The 24,279-nt window shown below is 38.7% G+C and overlaps 3 protein-coding genes across 3 annotated transcripts; 2 read left to right on the top strand and 1 right to left on the bottom strand.

Moving 5' to 3' along the window:
• The first annotated feature begins 3,265 nt into the window (after window positions 1-3,265).
• LOC121780781 (gamma-glutamylcyclotransferase 2-1-like) lies at window positions 3,266-4,941 on the top strand. The gene is made up of 8 exons (XM_042178408.1): window positions 3,266-3,432; window positions 3,519-3,665; window positions 3,840-3,916; window positions 4,004-4,060; window positions 4,143-4,199; window positions 4,283-4,326; window positions 4,415-4,566; window positions 4,645-4,941. The coding sequence occupies exons 2-8, from the start codon at window positions 3,557-3,559 to the stop codon at window positions 4,815-4,817; spliced, it is 669 nt and encodes a 222-aa protein (XP_042034342.1). The 5' UTR covers window positions 3,266-3,432; window positions 3,519-3,556; the 3' UTR covers window positions 4,818-4,941.
• An 8,752-nt stretch (window positions 4,942-13,693) lies between these two features.
• On the top strand, window positions 13,694-16,849 carry LOC121782325 (putative pentatricopeptide repeat-containing protein At1g10330). Its single transcript, XM_042180127.1, has 4 exons — window positions 13,694-13,808; window positions 14,085-15,874; window positions 16,136-16,342; window positions 16,466-16,849. The coding sequence occupies exon 2, from the start codon at window positions 14,377-14,379 to the stop codon at window positions 15,805-15,807; it is 1,431 nt and encodes a 476-aa protein (XP_042036061.1). The 5' UTR covers window positions 13,694-13,808; window positions 14,085-14,376; the 3' UTR covers window positions 15,808-15,874; window positions 16,136-16,342; window positions 16,466-16,849.
• A 9-nt stretch (window positions 16,850-16,858) lies between these two features.
• LOC121782324 (plasma membrane ATPase 4-like) lies at window positions 16,859-22,511 on the bottom strand. Its single transcript, XM_042180126.1, has 16 exons — window positions 22,268-22,511; window positions 20,899-21,018; window positions 20,574-20,810; window positions 19,731-20,492; window positions 19,526-19,648; window positions 19,356-19,460; window positions 19,123-19,267; window positions 18,891-19,055; window positions 18,573-18,811; window positions 18,454-18,486; window positions 18,285-18,366; window positions 18,053-18,213; window positions 17,808-17,981; window positions 17,534-17,716; window positions 17,268-17,449; window positions 16,859-17,178 (listed from the first exon to the last, which is right to left on the bottom strand). The coding sequence occupies exons 1-16, from the start codon at window positions 22,322-22,324 to the stop codon at window positions 17,082-17,084; spliced, it is 2,865 nt and encodes a 954-aa protein (XP_042036060.1). The 5' UTR covers window positions 22,325-22,511; the 3' UTR covers window positions 16,859-17,081.
• Window positions 22,512-24,279: the final 1,768 nt, after the last annotated feature.

Below are 24,279 nucleotides of genomic sequence, written 5' to 3'. Positions count from 1 at the left end.
GTATAAAATGAGTCAAAATTTGTTTTTTTTATTCTATATATACATGGATTTACATCAAATTAAAGTTGTCGAAAACGCACAATTAGATAGTGATTATGGTCCATTTTTTCATCGTCGGGAAATATTACTACTATTGAACAATTTAAAACTAACCTTTACCAAAATTATGTAAACAAAATATAAAAGTGAAAGAAAGCAAGCTACAATTCGTAGCTCACTACAATTGTTACAGTTGCGTGACGCTAAATTAAAACCCAACATGTTGTTCATTAATATGCCTATTAAACATTATTGAATATATAAATTATTGCGCAACTCACTACTAAACATTATTCCGTAACTCTATAAACATTATTGAATAGTACCACTATATAAATTAATGCACATCCTATATTTAAAAAGTAGTTACTAATAGTTTTATACGTGTACCACAATCTATAATTTGTTTCGTTTATTAATTTTGAAATCTATACACACTACAAGTCTACCATTTATACTTTGTTTCATGCATGCAAATATATTTTGTGATTTTCGTGTAAATAACATATAATTAACCATTTCACATATATTCCCACTTTGGTACAAAATCCAGATTTATCACCCGCTTAGATTTCAGTATATATTATGTTGGAAATATTGCAGCCTTTTACACGGGTAACCCTTGCTATTACAAAAGAACCAAAAAACTGGAAGGTAAATAAAACAAAGTAGATACAATAAAAGGAACAAGATGCAAACTATTGTCTTCTTCAAGTCGAGTCGAGGTGACCCTCTCTCCGCAAGACGAAATACGCCCCGGCTAGTGCTCACGGATTGGCGTAATGTCCCCAAAGATGAAACGACTTTCCTCCTATCGAGTTGAAGCACCTCAAACTCGTAGGCTCCGGCGAACTTGAATTGAAGGCAAGAACCGAGCAATGCAATGCTCCTAAGATGCGAACTAGAGTGCTTGAGCTATGAGAGAAGAGAGAATGATTGTAGATTGTGTTGTGTGTCTTCCATCTCTCAAAACAAGCCTATTTATAGGCTAGGAGTGGCCACACGAGAGGTCTCGGGTTTAAGGCACCTCATAAACACATGGACGTTGAAAAGCCAAAAGACTTAGGAAATGAAAGGTTTTGAGACCTTTCTAATTTCCCACATGTTACATGTTTTTCCTACAATCCCCCACATTGGTTAGAGCGCTGCAAGCTCAAACCAACACCAGACACAAATGCATGTATGCAGACTCTTTGCTCAGTTCTCGAGAAACAATACTGTATTTGGAGAGGTAACTTGTGGTTTTGAACCTTCCATAGTCAATACTATCGGACATACCGGCGGGCTAGTGGACGCGATGCCTTGAACTATTCCTCCTTAGTGTATGCCTAGTCAATAGTATCAACACAATATAGTCTCAACTCCATCAGTTCTCACGTTTGTGTCCGTTTCGGCCGTGGAACACCTCTTTGGAATTCATAAGTGACTTACTCTCACGAAGCGGCCGCACTTCTCACTTATATAGGTGATTCTTTCATGAGTATCCTGCCATACTGCATCTCCTTGAGATTTCAAGAATCATTAAAAGTCAAAAGACTTAGCCTCTTACCACGTGCAGGTTACAACACTCAATGCTTTCTAAAGAATGGGCGAAGATTAAAATCTTCTGAGTGTTACAGCTAGATTTGTATAGCTTCGTTTTCCCATTGAACCAATCCCATGGGATCTCCAATCGTATGGTTGGGTTACCACTATACTCATCTTTTAAGATGTGGTTTTCAGTCCCATTCCTTTTAGCAATTTTTGCATTTGATCACGGTTTAAACCTTTTGTTAACGGATCCGCTAAGTTATCCACTGACTTTACATAGTCAACTGAGATAATGCCACTTGTGATCAACTGCCTTACGGTATTATGTCGTCGACGAATATGTCGAGACTTACCATTATAAAAGCCACTTTGTGCTCTACCTATAGCTGCTTTGCTATCACAGTGTATCAATACTGCGGGCACTGGCTTCTTCCAACATGGAATATCTTCTAGGAAGTTTCTAAGCCACTCGGCTTCTTCCCCTGCTTTATCCAAAGTGATAAACTCAGATTCCATGGTGGAACGAGCAATACACGTCTGTTTCGTTGATTTCCACGAGACAACACCACCCCCCACAGTGAACACATACCCACTTGTCGAAAATGAGTCTTTTGAATCAGAGATCCAATTTGCGTCACAGTACCCTTCAAGTACTTGGGGATATCTTGTGTAATGCAACCCAAAGTTAATAGTATACTTCAAGTATCTCAAAACTCTACACAGAGCTTTCCAATGTTCCTTGCTTGGGTTGCTCGTAAATCGGCTCAACTTGTTTACAGGACAAGCAAGATCAGGTCGAGTACAGTTTGCTGCGCTCTTGCCGCTCGCACGACGCTGCTCTTAGCTAAGAGCACGTCCGTGCCAGCGAGCAGGGCGATGTAGCGCGTTTCTATTGGCCGTTAACATTTTTAAAAAAAATAATACCAAAAAAAAATTGGATTCCCAAAAATATACAGATTTTATTACCATTTTTTTAAATTTTTTTTGAAATTTTTTTTAAAAAATTTAATCCCAAAATCATCTATAAATACACACATTCATCATCCATTTGGACGAAATTTAGCCACGAGTAGTGGGTTTTTTTATTTTTATGAATGTAATTATGTAATTTTTAATTTTTAGGATTTAAATTATGTAATTTTTAATTTTTAAGACTTTAATTATGAAAATTTTAATTTTTAGGATTTTAATTATGTAATTTTTAATTTTTTTGTAATTTGTAATATTATTCCAGTTATTTTTAAAGCATTTTAATATTGTGGAAATGTTTTTATTTAAATTGAATAATAGAATGGTGGGACCCTTGAGTATGTCCTTTCGGAAGAGCACGGATGTGGGTGTTGTGCTCTTGCCTAAGAGCAGAGAGTAAAAGTGGGTCCGGGCCCACATTCGTGCTCGTTGTCAAGAGCACGGATGTGGATGCTCTAATAACCATTTTTATCTAGTGATTTAAATTTTGGAAATGTCTTATCAATTAATCTTTTAATTTATTATAATGTTGGTTACGTTGGTCATCTTTTCGTTCATTCCATTCAAAAAGATGTGAAAACGAAATACAACAATTTATATTAATAAAAGTAAAATGGATAAAATAATAAAGTTAGGGGAAATGGAAAATGCGAGTTAAAGTTGACACGTCCAATTTCACACACACACACTGAAATTTGATTACTATAAATAGCTCGAATCTCCCCCTTTTTTCATCGTCTTCCTCCTAGAATCCAACAAACTACCTCTGCAATCTTAGAGAGAGATAGAGAGAGATTCCCAGATTCCCCCAACTTCTCTCTCTTCTCTGCTCTCCCAAGATTTTACTCGCGCTTTTTCCCCAAATTTGTCGCCGCTGCTCTCAAATCCTGCCTCGTGCGTTCCTTTTTCTTCGGCATTTCCCTAGTTTTTCGAATGGTGATCCTGGATTTGATTTAATGACTGGTTTCTTCGCTGCGCAGGTTTTTCAATTCGCTCCGAACTTGAACGTGATTCGAAGATGGTGTTCTGGGTATTCGGTTACGGTTCGTTGGTGTGGAACCCGGGATTCGAAGTGGATGAGAAAGTGATAGGGTTTATTAAGGACTACAAGCGTGTCTTCGATTTAGGTTCGCTTTTTTGATTGATTTCTGTGCTGTGCAATGCGTTGATTGGGACTATTTATTACGAAATCGCTACGAATTTCATGAAAACCCCACTTCTAAGCTGACGAATTTTAACCTAATTAGCGAAATTCCTTTTTAGATCTGTGTTAATTTGTAAACTAATTTAATGCATTTCAGCCTGCATTGATCATAGAGGTACGCCTGAGAACCCTGCTAGAACTTGTACCTTGGAAGAAACTGAAGGAGCGATCTGCGTAAGTCGAGTTTTTTTTTTTAAATTTCTTCCCTAAATTATCTTTCTGGGGTTTTGTGCATCAATTGTGTTTTAATTCTCTCTACAGTGGGGAGCAGCATATTGCGTTCGTGGAGGGCCGGAGAAGGAGAAGGCGGCGATGGAGGTATTGCTTCATTTCATCGAATAAATGTGTGAGTTACAGTGTGATGATTGCTTACAGTAGTTCAATTGAAATGTTGTATCAGTATCTGGAGCGAAGAGAATGCGAGTATGACTCGAAAACGTTGGTTGATTTCTACAAAGTAAGCATTGTGTGTCACTTCAATCTCTGTTTTTAGCTTGTTTGAGTCCAAAAAGATTGAATTTTTTAATTAATTAAATGCAGGAGGGTGATGATTCTGAACAGCCCTTTGTAACTGGTGTGATAGTGTGAGTATTTCTTTGGCATCTTATTGCATTCACAAATTCTTGGTGCTTTTTTTTCTCATATGTGTTTGTTGGCTTTGTGAAAATGCAGATTCACTTCCACACCGGACAAGATATCGAACAAGTACTACTTAGGGCCGGCCCCTTTGGAGGAGATGGCCAGGCAGATTGCGACGGCCTTTGGCCCATGCGGAAACAACAGGGACTACCTTTTCTTGCTGGAGAAGGCAATGTTTAATATTGGTAAGAATCTGGCAGTTTTAATGTTGAATGAGATTTAGGTTTTGGTGGAGTTGTTGATTGAGTTTGAATATGGAACAGGGCATGAAGATGACTATGTTATCGAGCTGGCAAACGAGGTGAGGAAGGTGCTTCTAAGTCTTAGCGGTGGTTTGTCGTCGCCACTGAAAATGAAGGCTTCGCCTGGAGTAATCGGATTGGATTCGACGCTGAAAATGAAGGTTTTGGGTGGAGCAATTGCCATGGATTCGTAGGAAGAAGATGAGCACATTTCTCTAACATAAACAGAGACAATAAATATGTTCTTTTATTTTCTCCTAGTATGAGTTTTTACTAAAGAAATCATCGGCCAATCTATCTTTTGGCTGCCTTACATTACTATTTTTCTTCCGTTTTACCTGCTCGAAATACAACTTGTGCAATTCCATAAACCATATTGATTTGTTTATTTAAAATGTGGAAAAAATTGTCAAATAAATTATGAAAACGTAAGAAAATTATTTAATTTACCTCAAAGGACAATAGATTGTCATAGGACAATAGATTCTCATAGCATTCGGGTGCCCTCTAAGAATGTGATTAAGTTCTCATGAGAAGCCTCACAAGCGATGCAAGCAACATCATCTGAACAATGTCTTCTGACACCTCCTCTCCACACCATTAGCCGTTTTTGTAAAACTACCATATGAATTGTCTTATGCGTTGCGATCCTTTATAATTCCAGGATAATGCTCACGTATTATCCACACTATTCCAGGAGTGTTTGCATATAGACTCATAAACATTGCCCATTGATAACTTGTCATGATTTTCTCATCTCCAAATACACAAATCATTCCCACCCTCCTCACATAGAGGTTTAATACCAACGATTACGACAACCAATTCTGACGAGATGAAGTGCCGAAACTCGCCTCACTTCCACTCACCTTGGACATCGAACATTTTGGAGCTAAGCAATCGAAAATCACAACCGAGTTGTTAATTTTACGACCAATAAGTGGTACCAGAAAAGAAACTAGAGAGCTCATGAAGAAGAAAGTAAAGCTTGAGTATTCCATAAATGTCGAGCTGAAGATTTTCACTGTTTCATTGCTTGAAATGTAATCTCAATACAAACTGATTATATAGCTAGACTAAGAAGGATCTAGAATCCATTCCTAATCTATTGTACAATCCTATTACAGCTCTTAATCATAACAGAATTCATTAATCTTTCTTCTTCATAATTCTTCTCAATACCACGTCTCTCCATGAGTCCTTGTGGTCCTCAATCTTGTCTGGTGAACGAGCAGCGGATCCTTTATCCATGCTAGCTGGCATATGAACTGAGCCGACCATCTCTCGTGCTCCAGTTGACCTCACGTGATCACCAGCTGCATCCAGTTCATGCATTTGAACGTTGCATGAAACTTTAGCAACATATTTGGTTTCTTCTTTGCAAGCTCCTCTAACATCTCCCCTCAATCCTAGTGAGGCTAAGGAAACCATCCCAAGTTTGTTCCCTAGCTTCACAAAGGATTGCCTACTTAGAGGTTTTGTGAATATGTCGGCTATCTGATCTGCAGTTGGAACATGTCTTAAATCCAATTCCTTTGCAAGTACTTTATCTCTCACAAAATGAATATCCAACTCTACGTGCTTAGTTCTTGCATGTAAAACAGGGTTTGAGGCTAAGGAAGTATCACTCAAATTATCCACCTTAATCTTGGACTATCATTTCTCTTGATCTTCAATTCATCAAGTAATGAACTCAACCATGCCAATTCTGAAGTAGCCAATGCAAGGCTTCTGTACTCGGCCTCAGTGCTTGATCTTGCTACCACACCTTACTTTTTTGACACACCAAGAGATCAGATTCTTTCCATAATATGTGCAGATTCCACTGACAGATCTTCTGTCATCTAAGTCTGAGGCCCAATCTGAATCAGAAAAACCAGAAACAAAACCATTAGACTTATGAATTTGGATTCCAAAATCAATTGTTCCAGAGAGATATCTCAAAATTCTTTTGACTGCCTTCCAGTGTGTATCCAATGGGGAAGCCATGTATTGACTAACTTTGTTGACAGCAAAGTTGATATCAGGTCTTATTATAGTGGCATACTGCAGAGCCCGTACAACACTCCTATACAACTTGAGATCAGAAACTGGTTCTCAAATGCTCTTTCTTAACTCACATCCAGAAGCCATTGGAGTTGGGCATCCCTTTGCCCCTGTCATATTAGCTTTCTTTAGAAGATCTTTGATGTAGTTTGACTGACATAGATGTAATCCACCTTGATCAGTCCTCACAACTTCAACTCCAAGAAACAAACTCGCCTCCCCAAGATCTTTTAAAGAAAAGTGAGAGTTTAATTGAGAGATCACCTTCTGGATGGAAGAAGTAGAATTCCCAGTGACTAGCATGTCATCAACATAGATCAATAGATAAATTACCTCATCTCCTCTCTGCCTGTAAAACATTGAAGTATCAGCTCTTGACTGAGAGAAACCCCGAGAAAGAAGAACTGAATGGATAGTGTAGAACCAGGCCCGTGAAGCCTGCTTTAGGCCATAAAGAGCTTTCTTTAACTTGCAAACCATATGTGGGCCACCTTGTTCAAAGCCAAGAGGTTGCTTTATGTAGATATCTTCCTCTAAATTACCATTTAGGAAGACATTATTCACATCTAGGTGAGTGATGGACCATCCAAAACTGACTGCCAAGCTTAAGATTAGTCTGATGGTAGTTGGCTTGACAACAGGACTGAAGGTCTAATTGAAGTCAAAACCAGTTTGTTGAGAGAAGCCTTGAGTAGTCAAAACCAGGAAAATCTAGCCTTGTGTCTAGCAATGACGCCATAAAGGTGGAACTTGAGTTTAAAAATCCAGGTGTAGCCAATCAGATTTTTGCCAGGTGGTAGCAAGGATGGAACTAGAACTTTGACTAAGTCGGTGCTAAAATTATAGTAAAAAATAATACTTTATTCGCACACGAAAAATGGTCTCAGTTTGTTATTTTAGGATGTCCAAATACAATTACATACTCCCCCCGTCCTATAAAAATATGTGCACTTTCCATTTTCGCTCATCCCACAAAAATATGTCCATTCCATTTTTGCAAAGTTATATCAATTTAATAATGTAGGTCTCACTATCCACTAACACTACTTTAACTACCATTCTCCTCCTCTCTCTTAATTTAACATACCATTCTTCTCTCTCTCTCTTTTACTTTACCAATTTTGTCTTAATTCTCGTGCCATATCCATTGTCCATATTTTTATGAAACGGAGAGAGTATCATTTTATCGGACAGAAAGAGTACTTTTCATACATCCTTTTGTGGGACGGAGGGAGTAATATTCTTACATCCTTTATTTATTTTAAAAATTTATAAAATGATGAAAACACAATTACATATTGAATTTGAAATACAAAAATACAAAATTCATAATTTTATATTCTATTTTCAAATAAATTAACAAGATTTTGACTAACATTTTATACATTAACATAGATACACATTAATTGTGATATTTTGGAGATATGTAAAATAATTTGTTACGTTTAAATTAACTCAATACATTATTATACTATAAATGCAAGGAAATTAGCATATAGAAGTATCATTCCAAAAATAAAAAAAATACAAATTATTTGATTATATCCACTGTTCCAAATCTCTCGAAACAATCTACAGTAGAAATTGTAATAGTAGGACTCAAATAATGTCTTAAATAAACATTGTAAAACGTAAATCCATAGAGGACCCCACACCGCCAGTAAATTAATTGTTATAATTACTTTCTAATTCTTTCCCTCTTCTCTCTCGTCTCCTTCTCCCTTTCTTCTTCCCCTTCATCCTTTCTTCTTTTTTTGTAAAATAATGTTTACAGCGCAGACACAGACAACTATGGTGTGAGTACTGGAACCGGCACTGGCCAAGCCCCAGCTAGAGCGGCGGCTTGGCCCACGCCTAGGTCTGTCCCTGGGTGGTAGAGTAGTCAAGATCCAGGTTCTGTTCTTGAGAAGAGCTAAAAATTCAGGCAGCATAGCAACCTTCGAAATAGGTATGAGCTATGCTTCAAGAGCAGACCTGGGAAGAAGAGATGGAGAAATGGCCAGAGAAAAAATTCTTGGTTTGAAAATCCCAGATTTTGATCTGGTGGTCATATGATGTAAAGGCTGATTTGGTTGGGTAGAATCTGAGGTGTTTGAGGGAGCTGGAGCTGTAGATGAAGAGCTGGAGAGAGATTGAGTGGGAAGTTGAGTATTATCTGGGGACTGGGATGGTGATGGTAGGGCAGAAGCAGCAGAATCAGGCATGGCTGGTGGTTTTGGAGGTGGAGAAGAATCATTTTGAAGTAAAACAGCAGGAGAATGTGAAGGAAATGTAGGAGGAAGGCTGGTAGGTGATGAAATCTGTACAACAAGAGGCGCACTTTGAAAAGGAAAAATAGATTCATCAAAGAGAATATCTCTTGTGATGATCACTTTCCCACCGGGAAGAAGAGCTTTGTATCCCTTGTGAGATGGATTGTAGCCCAAAAAGATAGCCTTGGCTGATCTGAAGTCAAGCTTATGCTTATTATAGGGACGAGTGAGGGGATACCATAGACACCCAAATACCTTAAGAGAAGAATAATCTGGTTTATGGCAGTGGAGTTTCTCAAAAGATGAAATGTTGTTGATGGTTTTTGAGGGCATGTGGTTTATCAGAAAAGTAGCAGTAAGGAAATCATTATCCTAGAATTTTTTAGGGAGAGAGGCCTGGGCCAGAAGATTAAGACCAGTTTCCACAATGTGTCTATGCTTCCTTTCAGCTAGACCATTCTGTTGTGGAGTGTAGGGACAAGAAACTCTGTGGAAAATTCCACTCTTTCAAGAATGGAGTTAAACCTTGAAATTCACCTCCCGAGTCAGATTGAAGACTTTTAATTTTTGAATTAAAAAGGTTTTCACTCGGGGCCTTAAACTGCTTGAAGGCAGAATAGACATCCGTTTTATTCTGCATAAGATAAATCCAAGTGTATCTGAAGTAGTGATCAACAAAGGAGATATAATAGGAGAATCCATTTCTGGAAACTACAGGAGACGGTCGCCATAAGTCACTGTGTATTAATTCAAGAGGAGAACTGAACTCAGATTTTGATAAGGAATAAGGAAGTCTATGAGCCTTTGAGACACAACAAGAATGACAAAGGGATTGATTTTTCATTGAAACAAAGGAGATATTACAACTGTGCAAAGCATGCTTCACAACATCTAGTGTAGGATGTCCTAGTCTATTATGCCACAAGGCTAAATATACACTAGAAGAAGTACTGGAACTACTACTAGAAGCATTATTGGGAAGGCTGACTGTGTGAACTACTTGCACCTCTTGAACAGGAAGGAGATTGGAGCTATGGCTTCTCTTGATTGGGGAATGGTCTACTAGGAAGTGATAAAGCCCTTTGTCAAGTGTTCCCTTGAGCACGATTTCCTTGGTGCAAAGATCCTTGACAAAACAAAAGAAATGATGAAACTCAAAGAAAACCGAAATATCCTTGGCAAATTGTGAGACACTGAGAAGATTTTTGGTAATGTTAGGCAAATGTAAGAGATTCCTAAGATGAATTTTTCTGGAGAAACTAGGAGAATGAGACTTAAGAACAGTTTCACCAACATTAGCAATATCAACAAATTGACCATTTCCAAAAACCAAGTGTTTACCTCCTATATATTCTGAGCTAATTTTTAAGTTGCTCAAATCATTGGAGACATGATGAGAAGCTCCAGAATCCGGATACCAGCTGGTTGAGGCAGCAAAATCAAACCCAAATTCTGACTGAGTTCTAGCTGAGAAATTGATAGTAGGTGATGTTGGCACAGACCGAGTCAGATGAGCATATGGGTAGTTTTGGTGCTGCTGTGGAGCATTCACTCTAAACTGCAGCTGAGGAGGAGTATAGTTCTGTTCGAACCTATACCAGCATTTAGCTGTTGTGTGTCCTGACTTTTCACACAATTGGCAAATGATTTTGTTGCCTCCCCCTCTACCAAAACCTCTTCCTCCTCTTTCTCCTCTCTGATTTTTGGATCTACCTCTTCCTCCTCCATTATCAAATTTGTTGTAATATGGAGATGAATCATTTCTCTGCCCTGACTGTTGCTGCACCAAGTTCAAAGTAGGCTGAGATCCATCCACACTAGTGGAGTGTGACATTGTAGTCTCCATTTTGGACTCAAAGCTGAGGAGAAATGAGCTGACATCTCCAATGGTCCAGGGCTCAGATCTGGAAGTGATTGCACATACCGCTGAATCATATTCTTGGCCCAATCCTCCAAGAATGTGCAGGATTTGTTCCCCATCAGAGATCCTGCAACCAACAGACCTAAGAAGGTCAAAGAAATTTCACATCTTACCCAAATATTCACTCATAGTGAGACCATCCTTCTTGAGGTTCTGCATCTGCTGTCTATACTGCATGACTTTGGCAGTAGAGCGACTGGCAAAATTTGTCTCCAATGCTCTCCAAATATCCTTAGCGGATCTGAGCCCAACAACAAGGGAAAGAGCTCTTTCTGACAGTGAAGAGAGCAGCCAACCAGCTACCCTTCTATCCTGTCTTTGCCATGCCACAAAGGCTGAATTGAGTATCATGGAACCTTCATCTGGATCTGCAATGGTTTGCGGTGGTGGGATTGCTTCTCCAGTGAGGAATGCTTCAAGGCCGTAGCCACACACAACAACATCTACCTGTTGCTGGTGCTGCCATATCAGGAAGTTCCCTTCAGTGAGCTTCACTGAGATAGGAGGAATCTGAGAAAAGAGAGGCAACAGAGACAAGGGAATAGTTGAGGCATTTGAATCGTTTGATTATGCCATTTTAGGTAAATAACAAAATAAGGATAAAAAGGGGTAGGAGAGACATGATCAAAAAGATCCTGCTTTGATACCAAGAAAAGAAACTAGAGAGCTCATGAAGAAGAAAGTAAAGCTTCAGTATTCCATAAATATCGAGCCGAAGATTTTCACTGTTTCATTGCTTGAAATGTAATCTCAATACAAACTGATTATATAGCTAGACTAAGAAGGATCTAGAATCCATTCCTAATCTATTGTACAATCCTATTACAGCTCTTAATCATAACAGAATTCATTAATCTTTCTTCTTCATAATTCCTCTCAATGTCACGTCTCTCCATGAGTCCTTGTGGTTCTCAATCTTGTCTGGTGAAAGAGCATCGAATCCTTTATCCATGCTAGCTGACATATGTACTGAGCCGACCATCTCTCGTGCTCCAGTTGACCTCACGTGATCATCAGCTGCATCCAGCTCATGCATTTGAACGTTGCATGAAACTTTAGCAACATCTTTGGTTTCTTCTTTGCAAGCTCCTCTAATAGTCCCAACCGCGGACAGCAAATATCAAGCCAAAACTTCGTTTTCTTGCCGTCTCGCAAGTTGGGAAATTTGGATAACGTTATACATAACCAATTCCAACCATCTTTTTTCGCAAGTTTGAGGATTCCATTAAGCAAATATCAAGCCAAAACTTCGTTTTCTTGCCGTCTCGCAAGTTGGAAAATTTGGATAACGTTATACATAACCAATTCCAACCATCTTTTTCTGCAAGTTTGAGGATTCCATTAAGCAAATATCAAGCCAAAACTTCGTTTTCTTGCCATCTCGCAAGTTGGAAAATTTGGATAACGTTATACATAACCAATTCCAACCATCTTTTTCCGCAAGTTTGAGGATTCCATTAAGCAAATATCAAGCCAAAACTTCGTTTTCTTGCCGTCTCGCAAGTTGGGAAATTTGGATAACGTTATACATAACCAATTCCAACCATCTTTTACGCAAGTTTGAGGATTCCATTAAATCCGTATACAAATATAATGTACACTCTATAAAGAATTGGGAAAATTAGTCTTTATCGTGAGATTCTCTATTGCACTATCCTATATTCCAAAATTTCACACTAAATCTCACTCCTCATTTTCTGCATTTATTGTGGCTCAAATTAAGTGGCATTGTTCCATCGCGTGTGCATCATTAATCAATTAGTGCTTATCTTGTTCCAACTCGTGAATTAAATTTTTGCACGTGCTAGCTAGACAAAACAAAACAACCACACTCAAGGCTGCTTTAGTAGAAATATGGAGTATAAATTAGTACTAATTCTAATTCATGCTCAAATATGATTTCATCGTTCTATTTTGATAATTTATCAATCTAAAATTTTATTTTATAAAATTGAAATATAAACATAATAATTTGAAAAGTGTTCACACTAGACCATTTTTCAGTTCGGTACATATAGCAAAGTACTTACAAGTTTTATTGCACAAATACAAGGATGTGTATTATTTTATACTCCCTCCGTCCCGCACTACTCGCTCCTTTCCTTTTAGGCAAGGAGATTAAGGAATGAGTGATAGACAAAGTCAACAATTACGGCTGTAGGTATAAATTGTTACTAAAAATGGAAAGAGTGCAAATAACTTGGAACGCCCAAAAAGGAAATAAGTGCAAGTAGTGCGGGACGGAGGGAGTAGTATTTATAGGTGTTGTTGGGTTGCCATGAATAATTATCATATGATAAACCCATCTAGGATTGAATTATATGAATATTTTAGTTGAAGAAGTGTGATTATAACTAATTAATGATTATCCATTTAGAATTAAGTGGTGAGATTCAATTTCATGAACCAAACACAATACATATTTAATCCAGAGATATAATCTAGATAACCGAATAGCCCCATAAGCTATTAATGTGTAGTTAGATAATCATACTGCATATTTCAAAATAAACCAACTATATGAGCAATATTTTCCCCTTTGGCAGTGATAGTTGAAAATCATAGTATTACAGTACTCTTATATTTTAATTATTTCATTTCTTAATGCCATACAAAATAATAAAAGTAATAGTAATAAGTACTAAAGATTAGTATATTATATTAATAATTACTACTTAATTAGACATCATATAGAAATGAGAAATAAAAATAAATATTTCCTCATTCAGTAGTAACTAAACCAGCGCATCGTAATATTTTGAAATGATGGCCCATTATAAACTGAGGCCCATCACAAACATAAATAAATTTTAAATTGTAGCCCAATATCAGTTCTATGTTCTTCTTCCTCCTCTTTTTCTCTGGTTTCGGCGTTTACAGTACTAATCACCACCATTTCCTTCGAAGAATTTGCGTGTTTGTGTCTGTTCTGAGATATTCAGCGTTTCGCCTCTTACACGATTCAGGTACGCCATCAATTTGTCGCTATCAGATTTTCATTTGCTATTACACTCTGCTGATTTCGTGCATTTTGGATTTCGGCGTATTTGTATTTTTGAAAACCTGAAAATTTTCCATCTTTGTTGTTTTGTTTAGAATACTGAATGCAAATGAACTTGAGTATTAGGAAGTAGACTCTCATCACAAAGTGGATTTCACATAATAATTAGCAAACTGAAATATAGAAAAATCATTTTTTATGTTGTATATTAGCAGATAATGAATTGTTTGTATTTTGACAGATTGAAGAAAGTGTTGAATGAAAGAAATGGATAAATTGCTGTTCTGAGAAGACACATGCTGTGCTTCTATGCATCTCAAAGTCAATTATGAATGAGAGATAGCTAATAAAGTGAATGTTTAGTAATTTAATACTCAGGTTCAATAGCTAGTAATTCAGAGTAGAGACTGATGCTAGGTGACCCTTGCTACTGATCTTAACTGAGACCTGGTTCACTTAGATTCTTTCGATTATAAGTTATATAGTTCCGTTTGATTGTCAGCTCTGGCAATGCTCTGGTTAGATAAGTCTGAATGTTGAATTTGCAACCACATCCTGAACTTTTGCTCCATCTTCTTCAGCGTTTTAATGGATATGCTAGTAAGTGTTCGAAACAAGTCGAACAAGTTCATTCCTTGTTAATTACCCATGGTTACCTTCTCATCAGAGATCTATGGGTTAATACGCTCCTATATAATACTCTCATCAGAACATACCTAAACCTTTCTAGACCCCACACTAGCCTCAGCCTCTTCAAGGAGATGCTTCACAATCAGGCTGCTCCTAATAGCTACACTTTTCCTTCTGTTCTTAAAGCCATTGCTTCTTCTCTCTCAAAGTCATATGGTACATCACGAATAGGTTACACTTTACATGCACAATGTGTTGAAAGAGGCCTGCTAGGTGACCCTTTTGTCCGTACATCATTTCTTTCTCTTTATTCACAGTTTGGTGATATAAGGAGTGCACATAAAGTCTATGATGAGATACCTCAACCATGCATTGTTTCAAATAATGCGATGCTTGATGCATTTGGAAAAAGTGGCAACATGGATTTGGCTATTTCGATGTTCTTTAGCATGCCAGAGAGAGATGTTTATTCATGGACAAGTATCATCAATGGCTATGCACAAAGTGGGTGCTTTATGGAGGCAATTAAGTTTTTTACGGAAATGATGAGAGATGAGGATGTAATTCGTGGCTTTTTAAGGCCGAGTGAGGCCACTTTTGTAAGTGTCCTCTCTTCATGTGCGAATTCGGATGATGGGTCAGTGTTGTATCAAGGAAAGCAAATTCATGGATACATGCTTAGGATTGAGAAGCAGTTGAGTGTTTTTAGTGGAACAGCATTGATATCGTTCTATGGGAAAATGGGCTGCCTAAGTTATGCTTTTCAAGTGTTCAATGGCATGTCCGTGAAGAAGGTATGTGCGTGGAATGCTATGCTATGTTCATTGGCTTCAAATGGCAGGGAAAGTCAGGCTCTAGAGATGTTTGAGAAGATGAAGAACTCAGGGTTGTGTCCTAATGAAGTTACATTTGTATGTGTCCTATCAGCTTGTGCTCGGGCAAAACTTGTGGACTTAGGCATGGAATTGTTTCAAACAATATCTCGTGATTTCGCCCTTAAACCAACAATGGAACATTATGGATGTGTGGTCGATCTATTGGGCAGAGCTGGCCTTCTAAAAGAGGCATATGAGTTTGTGAGAAGCATGCCTTTTGAGGCTGATGCCTCTGTATTGGGTGCTCTTTTGGGAGCTTGTAGGGTTCATGGCGATGTTGATTTGGGAAATGAAATCGGCCGACGGTTGCTTGAATTGCAACCCGAACATTGTGGACGGTATGTTCTGCTGTCCAGCATTTATGCTGGGGCAGAGATATGGGACCATGCTGCTGCCTTGAGGAAAGCAATGGTCCATGCTGGAATTCAAAAGATTCCAGCAATTAGTATGGCTGGTTAATGTGGTTGTGGTTTGGGATGCTTCTCTCTGCACAATTTTGTTTTAGGATGAACAGATAACGGTTGAGGTACTTACTTTTTGCTTTGGAATTTTTATCATTTAAACTTGCTGTGTTGGTAATGTTTTACATATTCATCCAGACATCTATAGTCTGTAGATATGTTTGTAATGAGTCATGAAATTAAAGCTGCTAGAACGAACTCGTTTTCCTTAATTAGGGTGTCCTTCAGCTAAAGATACACATGGGATATGTTTTGGTTTTTTCTTGAGATTTTATACACTCAAAATCAATTTCATGATTTGGAACAATGCTTTCAAACTTCTCAAGATAAGGAAAGAGTGAGAGAGATGTCAGCTTATCAAAATGCTACTGCTGGCAAGCTGAGGCTGAAGGACAAAGCTTTCGATGCGAGGAACGCAGGCATCAGAAAGAAGAGGAAGCACAGAGACAGAAATATCCTATCATATCATGCTGCTGGGAATGTTCAATCGACTGGTTTGCCACAATCTTCTTGACCTTCCCTTCTTACATCTTGTAAGCTGCCTTCTAGATGTTTATTTTGAATTAGATAGTTCAACTTGTTAGGTTTTGGTTTGGTTCTTTCTACATATGATTTCTCTAAATGTTAATCTTGGAAGCAACTCGTTTGTCGTGCAGATGAAAGCAACACGTTGGTATCAGATAAAACGTATTGTGATGGAAATAGAGAGGAGGAGCGCGCCTGACTCCAGCAGAAAGACGCTACATGGAACATCTGCATAAAATCGAGCTGGAGAGACTTGCAAAGGCTGCTATGAAGTCTTACCGTGATCTTATGGAGGAATTTAATCAGTATTTGGCTAACCCGAGCGAGCACCTATGACCTTCCCAAAGCGGGGCCTGGCTAGCCACCATTCTTCTTGACTCGTGGAAAACTCGAGTTCTTTGTTTTTACTTTCCTCTGTTGTCTTTAGTGATTGCATCACGAACTTCTGCATTCTGTATTTAGAACTTCGATTTTTTTTTCTTCAACGAAATAAGAAAGTGGAATTATATGGTCCATATAAAGTCTAGTAAGGAAAAAACAAGATAGCATTTCATGTGCTTTCATTATTCATGGTAAAACAGCACAACCTCAAAAAATCCTATTATGATTAAATGGGGTTGCTGCTTCAAGCTTGATCAAGTACGATTATAACAAAAACTAGTTTAACTATCTAAAAATCTCATTACTTAGAACAACAACAACAACAGCATGCATCTCTTCATCTCTCTTCACCGCATATTGATGGGATCAGACAGTGTAATGCTGCTGGATCGTATCGATGTCCAGTCCCTTCAGCTTCACCACTGATTCGACGTGCCCCTTGAGCGTGTGCAGCTCTCTCAGCCTACAACACAAATCTCATGCAACGTTAACAATACCGCTTCACTTATAATCTGTACTAAAATTTGAGGTTGAGGATGGAATTTTTATTACCTTGCAACCTCTGCTCGTCGTTTGGCCTGCTCAGCAATCTCGGAGAGCTCCCTGTAGCTGTTCTTCTCATTGAAGAGATTTCCAGTTTCCGGTGGCTGAAGGCCGTGCAAAGTCCTCTGCGCAGCTGCCCATTGAGCCTCTCTCTCTTCTTTCCCGTAGTTGGACTTGGTGGTGAATGCAGTCTACATCCGAATTAAAAGAGTTGTGCATTAGCCCCACGGGACGTAAGTGAACCAAGCTACTCGTGAAGTATGTGGAAAACGTACCTTGTTCTCCAGAAGATTATCCCACGCCTTCCCACTAAGCACGTAGCGAATGCAGAACTTGAGGATGTCGAGGGGGAAGTAAGTGACGATACTATAAAGCCAGATGACGCCCGCCCAGCCCCAACCACACCCTTTGATCTTTGCAAAGGTCCAGTTCGCGTAGACAGCTATCAAGGTCGCAACCTATTATCGAAAATAATCAAATATGTTTATATCAAAGTCTATATTTAAATACTATGATGATGAATGCAGCACTCTCTGATCAAGATCTTACCAGTTGAGCTATCAGGAAAGCGCCAAGAAGGAACATCCCGGGGCGCTCAGCAAACGACCAGCTACGGGACCTTGTAACGAAGATGAGCGCTTGGCTCACAATGCTCACTTGCAGGTACAACACAGCCATTATTTCCTCAGGACTATCTCTTATTGACCTCACACCAAACTTGTCCTGCGTATACAGAGAGTCGATGAATAAAACGTGCCTAGAATTATAGAACTTGTGACATCACCCGTGCTCACAGAAAGGAATGAGGTGTCCTTCACGAGCCAGAAGAATAGTACGGTCCCTAATGCCAAGTACCCCCCTAAGACGACCCCGGTGGCAAATATCTCCTTGAGTTTCCAGCTGTCTGGGACCGGAGACGGCTTCACCCGGTCCTTTGAGATAGTCATGATGGTTCCTGGCAAACATATGCAACGCGTTAATACATGTGTAATTTAATAAATAGTGATTTAGATGAAGTTAACTAACCATCATTTAGTATGGCAATGATCAGAACCATGAATGGGGCGAAGTCGAATTTCCATATCAACGCTATAAGCATGAATCCAAACTAGATTGTTTTGCATAGACAAGAAACAAGAGTTAGGAAAATTCTAGTGTTGAGACATGGCATTTTGGGCATTACTCGAATCCTTACCACAATACGTATTGTAATTGAGACGGCGTATATCTGAAAACGACATTGGAAACATAGTTAGTTCAGAGAGTTAATCAGAGGTTAACTATGCATAGAGTGATGAAATGAGCATAACTTACAGTGTAATTCTTCATTCTCTGGAAAATCGCCCTGCTAGTAAGCACTGCGCTGATGATGACGCTCAGCCCCGGCTCAGTTAAGACGATGTCTGATGCGCCACGAGCAGCATCCGTTGCATCAGCAACAGCGATGCCGATATCTGCCTTCTTCAGAGCTGGGGCATCGTTCACACCATCCCCCGTCATACCACATATGTGCTTCCTCTCTTGCAATCTCTTCACGATTTCGTATTTGTGCTCTGCAGTTAAACATAACACCATTTTCAATTTATAGTACTAATTAGCACGAAACAGCATCGAAGGAAAGTGTAAACTCACCGGGAAAAACTCCAGCAAAGCCATCAGCCTTCTCGATCAGCTCGTCCACAGGAAGTGCTGCTATAGATTCGTCTTTGTCCTGTCCAAGCAAGGAGGAAGACGGGTACATGTTTGTCCCCATTCCAAGCCGACGTCCTGTTTCCTTGGCAATGGCTAGCTGATCACCTGAAAAACGAGGAACGAGTGAGTAGCTCGAAACATATGTACAAAAACAAACATACGATTCATTTACCAGTGATCATCTTCACATTCACACCAAGGTTCAAGGCTCTCTTGATTGTTTCTGCGCTATCGTGCCTAGGTGGATCGAACAAAGGCAACAGGCCAACGAGCTGCCACTGCCCTCCAAGACTCTCCTTCGACTTCTCAGGAACTTCCTGCAGACGACGACAAAAAGGCAACACGAATGTGAACTCATGAACATATCAGAAAAGGACAGTGCAGCTTGGGAGATATGTAAAAAACCTGTCTAGCAACTCCTAACGAACGAAGCCCACGTTCAGCGAACTTATCAATAACAGCATGAACTTTCCTCCTCACATCTTCCTTGCTATGACAAAGTTCCAATATCTACAGAGAAGGGAGGATTTGTGAGAGAGAGTCACGACGAAAAGAAAATCACAAGGCCGGCATACCTGCTCAGGTGCACCTTTGCTCGCGCGATGCCAATTCCCATTGGAATCTATGTAAGTCAATGCAGTCCTCTTATCCACAGGGTTGAAAGGCAGAAAATGCACCTCTCTTATACCAGCTCTCGCCTGGAGAATCGAGACAGAAAAACGATGATATATCTAAGGAAATTGAACTAAAATTAATATTTTGTTCTAGTACAACATATACCTCCTTCGGATCAGCAAGCATCCCAACAATGGCAGCATCTATGGCATCCTGGTTTTCAGTTCTCGAAGCCCGAGCTGCAAGCAGCATCACCTGCTCTTTGTCCAACCCCTTCACGAAAACTTCGATGAGGCTTTTGTCAACAGTCAGCTTGTTCAAAGTGAGTGTTCCTGTCTTGTCACTGCACAGAACATCCATCCCCGCCATTTCCTCTATGGCGGTCATTCGTTTCGTTATGGCGCCCTGCTGAGAGAGGCGGTGGGACCCGATAGCCATAGTGACAGACAACACGGTTGGCATGGCGATGGGGATCCCTCCAATCAGGAGGACGAGCAGGTTGTCGATCCCGTCCCTGTACTTGCGGTGCTGGATCGGGTACATGACAATGAGCTCGATGATGATCCCAACGAAGATGGAGCAGATGCAGAAGTTCCCGATGGCGGTCAGAACCTTCTGGAAGTGTCCAACTTGGTTGGTGCTGTCCACCAGATGAGCAGCCTTGCCAAAGAAGGTGTGGACGCCCGTTGCAATGACAACAGCCTCGATCTCCCCCTGCTTGCACGTTGACCCGGAGAATACCTCATCCGAGGGGCTCTTGGTCACCGGGAGGGACTCCCCTGTCAATGCAGATTGGTCGACTTTCAAAGGGTCACCCTCCAAGAGACGAGCATCAGCAGGGATAATATCTCCTAGCTTTATGCTTATTATATCACCCGGGACAAGGATTGCTGCATCCTGCTCACTCCATCCACCCTCTCTCAACACCTAAATCATAGTACATAAGTTATAAACCATTCTTGCAATCGAAATCTTGATATCATAAGCAGAGTATTTTAACCAACTTACCTTGGTTTTTGGCGCGAGACCAGCCATGAGAGCTGCAGCAGCATTGCCAGCGTTGTTTTCTTCGATGAAACTGATGGTGGAGTTGATGAACAGCAATGCAACGATGCCAACGAAGTCCTGCCAGTCGGGAGGCCTTCCATCCCCGTTGGCGAGGACTATAGCCATCAGGGCAGCGGCCTCCATGACCCACGACAACGGATTCCACATGAAGCCTAAAAACTTGAGGAGCTTGCTCTCCTACATACAAAATATATCTAACAATCACCACTCATTACTTTTCAAACATAACTTTCACACATGAAGAAACAAGGCAATGTGGTCTAACCTTTTTCTCTTCCAACTTGTTTGGACCAAATATTTTCAGCCTGTTCTCTCCTTCCTCTGAAGTTAGACCTTCTCGCGTACATTTTAGCTGCTCGAATACCTCGTCTACAGGAATCCTTTCCTGTAAATTGTGCATTCAAAATGTTGTTAAATATACCCTAACACGTAGAATGAACACTCGTGCATATGAGACGACTCACTATTATACATCATAATAATCAAACATATAGAAAATTAATACACATAATTCCTCTTCAATTCATCACTCTTTTAGTCTTTTTCTTGCACAAGGTGATTCTAACCTTTGCTATTATTGAGTTTTGGTTAATTAATGCATACTAATATTTAGCAGATTATCATACTAAGTTTGATCATTAACCATCCAATTAAAGTTCAACAGAAGCTCACTTTAACTAACACACATAAGGAGTTAACAATTCATAAATATCTCATTATAATATCACTCAAAAAAACTTTTATATGGTTGTTTTATTTATTTTCTTTTTGTCTTAAACCTCAACTGCCTTTAAAAAGACAAAAAACTGAGTGAAGGCAATATGCATGTGACTAACATAAATTACTACTAAAAACTACTGCACAGCTAACTTTATTCATGCATATAATCTAAACCAATTAAGCTTCTAAAAAGAAGAAATTATCAACAAATTAAAGAATCACATTAAAAAGTGATAAAAACTCTGTAAAATTAGGTGGTAAGTGTTCAATATATAAACTTATGCATATAACATACTGACAAAGTTAATATTTACCAAAATCAAACAATAATTTTGTTGTGATATTGAAAGAAACAATTATACCTCAATGAAATGGTTTACATTTAAAAATCTTTTTTCCTGTTCGGAGTAAAACAAAGCGAAATATTCCACGTGCACCAACTACAATTTTGCTTTGATTCCTAACAATATAATTAAATGCTTGTAACAGCCTTACAGACAGAGATCATGGAATCCAATATATTAAATAAAAAACACAGAAAACAGTAAATTAAATCAATTAGTTTACAAACATATTTATTGCTTGCTCCAGTAAATGAAACATGCAAAAAATAACATTAAAAAATTTACAAAGTGTTTAAATTTCGTGGCAGAAATGAAAGGAGGGTGAGGAGCTAGAAAAGACAATAAAATGACAAGAAATGTCCAAGCAAAAACACAGAAACACACAAAAACACACTAACAAACATTCGCTGCTAAAATTCTCCTTTGTAAGATTTTAAGTAACATTTTAAGAAAATACTAAAAAAAAAACATGCCAAAAAATAAGAGTGGCAAAAGCATGCATCTTCAATAAGTGTAACAACACACACATGCATGATACATGTGTGTGTGTGTGTGTAGATAGATACAAACCAAATCAACAGCTTCATTCTTAATCTCTTCAAGACTGATGCCTTTGGTGGTGGTCATGTTGGAAGAGAAAAGGCAGCCTTGTAAACTCAGAAACTAATCAACTTCAAGAAGAAGAAGAAGAAGAGAAAGGCTAGTGAAAGACCATCTTATTTATTTCTTTTTCTTGTTTGATGAGAGAGAAAGGAGAGAGGGAGGGTGATTAATGATTTGGAAAATTGAAGTGGGGTGGAATCGAATTAAAATGGATGTCTTGCACACTCATTTATGGAGCTAAATTAGGGTGTGTGTGTGTGTGTGTGAGAGAAGTGTGTGAGAGAGAGAAAGAGAGGAGTTTGTGTGTATATGTGGTAGGTCTAGAAGGCCACGTGTGACCTAATGTATGCACTTTAGTGCCAATGAATGTTTTAATTAAATTTCTATTATCTATTCTGTTGGTATTTATTTGGATCTATATGTAAAGTCTTCACTAGCTTCCTTATTTTAGTTCAATTTATCTACTTCATTTCAATGGTAAGTTTTCCTTCTATTTTCTTTTTCTTGACGAAAAGGGGAATCAATTTCATGGTATTAATTAACGTGTCATCATCAACATTAAAAGTAGGGTTCATCTGAAAATATTTGCCAAATTTGAGTCGTCAACAAATTCTTTAATCTCGAGCTTATACATGCATAGTTGATCTTAGGTACCGTACATGATATTAAAAAATTATTAATTGTAATATATAAAGGTATTATCAAGCATGAAAAACATTATTGTGTATGTAAATTAGCAATCGTTATAACCAGGGCCGTCCCGACAAAATCAGAGGCCCTGTGCAAAAATCTAAAATGAGGCCTACCACTATAGAAAAAAGACAATGCATTTTAAAGCTATATGATAATTAAAGAAAAAAAGACAATGCATTTTAAAGAAATATACTATAGAAAAAAAGACAAATTGATGCGTTTGCGCTGCTCCCAATCGCAATGGCCGACGATGGCAGGCGTTGCAGAAGCGATCAACGATGGCTCTGGTGAGCTGGTCCCTGTTGCGGCGTTTGTCGATGAGGAACACCGAACACGAACAGGCGGCTCCCAGGTCTACGATCGGGAAAAGAAACCGATCAGAATTAGAGTCACGGTGCTAGAAAAAGGCCTGGGCGTTGCTATACAAGAGAAATAGCTTTGTTGGGCTGAAAAAATAGGAATACATATATATGGACTGAAATATTTCAGAGGCCCCTGAAAATTGGGGGCCCTGTGCGGTCGCACAGGCCGCACGGGCCAAGGGACGGGCCTGGTTATAACAATAATATAAAAATTCCCACGAGAAAATCCGTCCTCATTATCCTCCTAATTAATCAATATCCGTGAACTAAATTTATTTTCAATTAATTGATATGATATTTATTTATTTGATTTGATCCCTATTCATATATGTCTATTTATTATTATCGTCATCACTGCTTAAAAGATTCCACGCGAGGATAAGGTCAGCACTGATAATTTTAGAAAGCAAGACGTATTTGGATAAGTATTTCTTGAAAAATTTGGCAAGTATTTTTGTGTATGTGTGTGCGTGAGAGAGAGAGAGAGACATGGTTGGCAAGCAAAGAAGAAAAAAAATCCTCTAATAAACATAAATATGTGGAGGTTACTTTTAAAGACTTTTTCTTGAGAAAAAAAACCTCTAATAAACATAAATTTCATATGTATAGAGAAAAGAAAAGAAAAGAGAATAGGGTTGCTGTATTGTTTATTTTTGCATATAAAATAGTAGTAAGTACTAAGTGGCTTTTTTTGCTTCTTAATTAATGGTACCTATTAATTATGATCTCTACAATTTTTCTTTGAGAAAATCATGCTTTTCTCGACTCTTCCCTGCCACCCACCCCACTATTTGATGGATTATAATTTACCAGTAAATATATAATAAAAAAATTCAAATTTTATTTATGTATATTATTATTGTTGTGTTTGAGGACATAATCTTTTTCATGTGAGGAGGCATGGGCTTGAGCTTTTTGCATCCT

The sequence above is a fragment of the Salvia splendens genome, chromosome 20 (genome assembly GCF_004379255.2).
Source record: "Salvia splendens isolate huo1 chromosome 20, SspV2, whole genome shotgun sequence".
NCBI lineage: Eukaryota > Viridiplantae > Streptophyta > Magnoliopsida > Lamiales > Lamiaceae > Salvia > Salvia splendens.
This window is presented reverse-complemented; position numbering and strand designations above follow the sequence as displayed.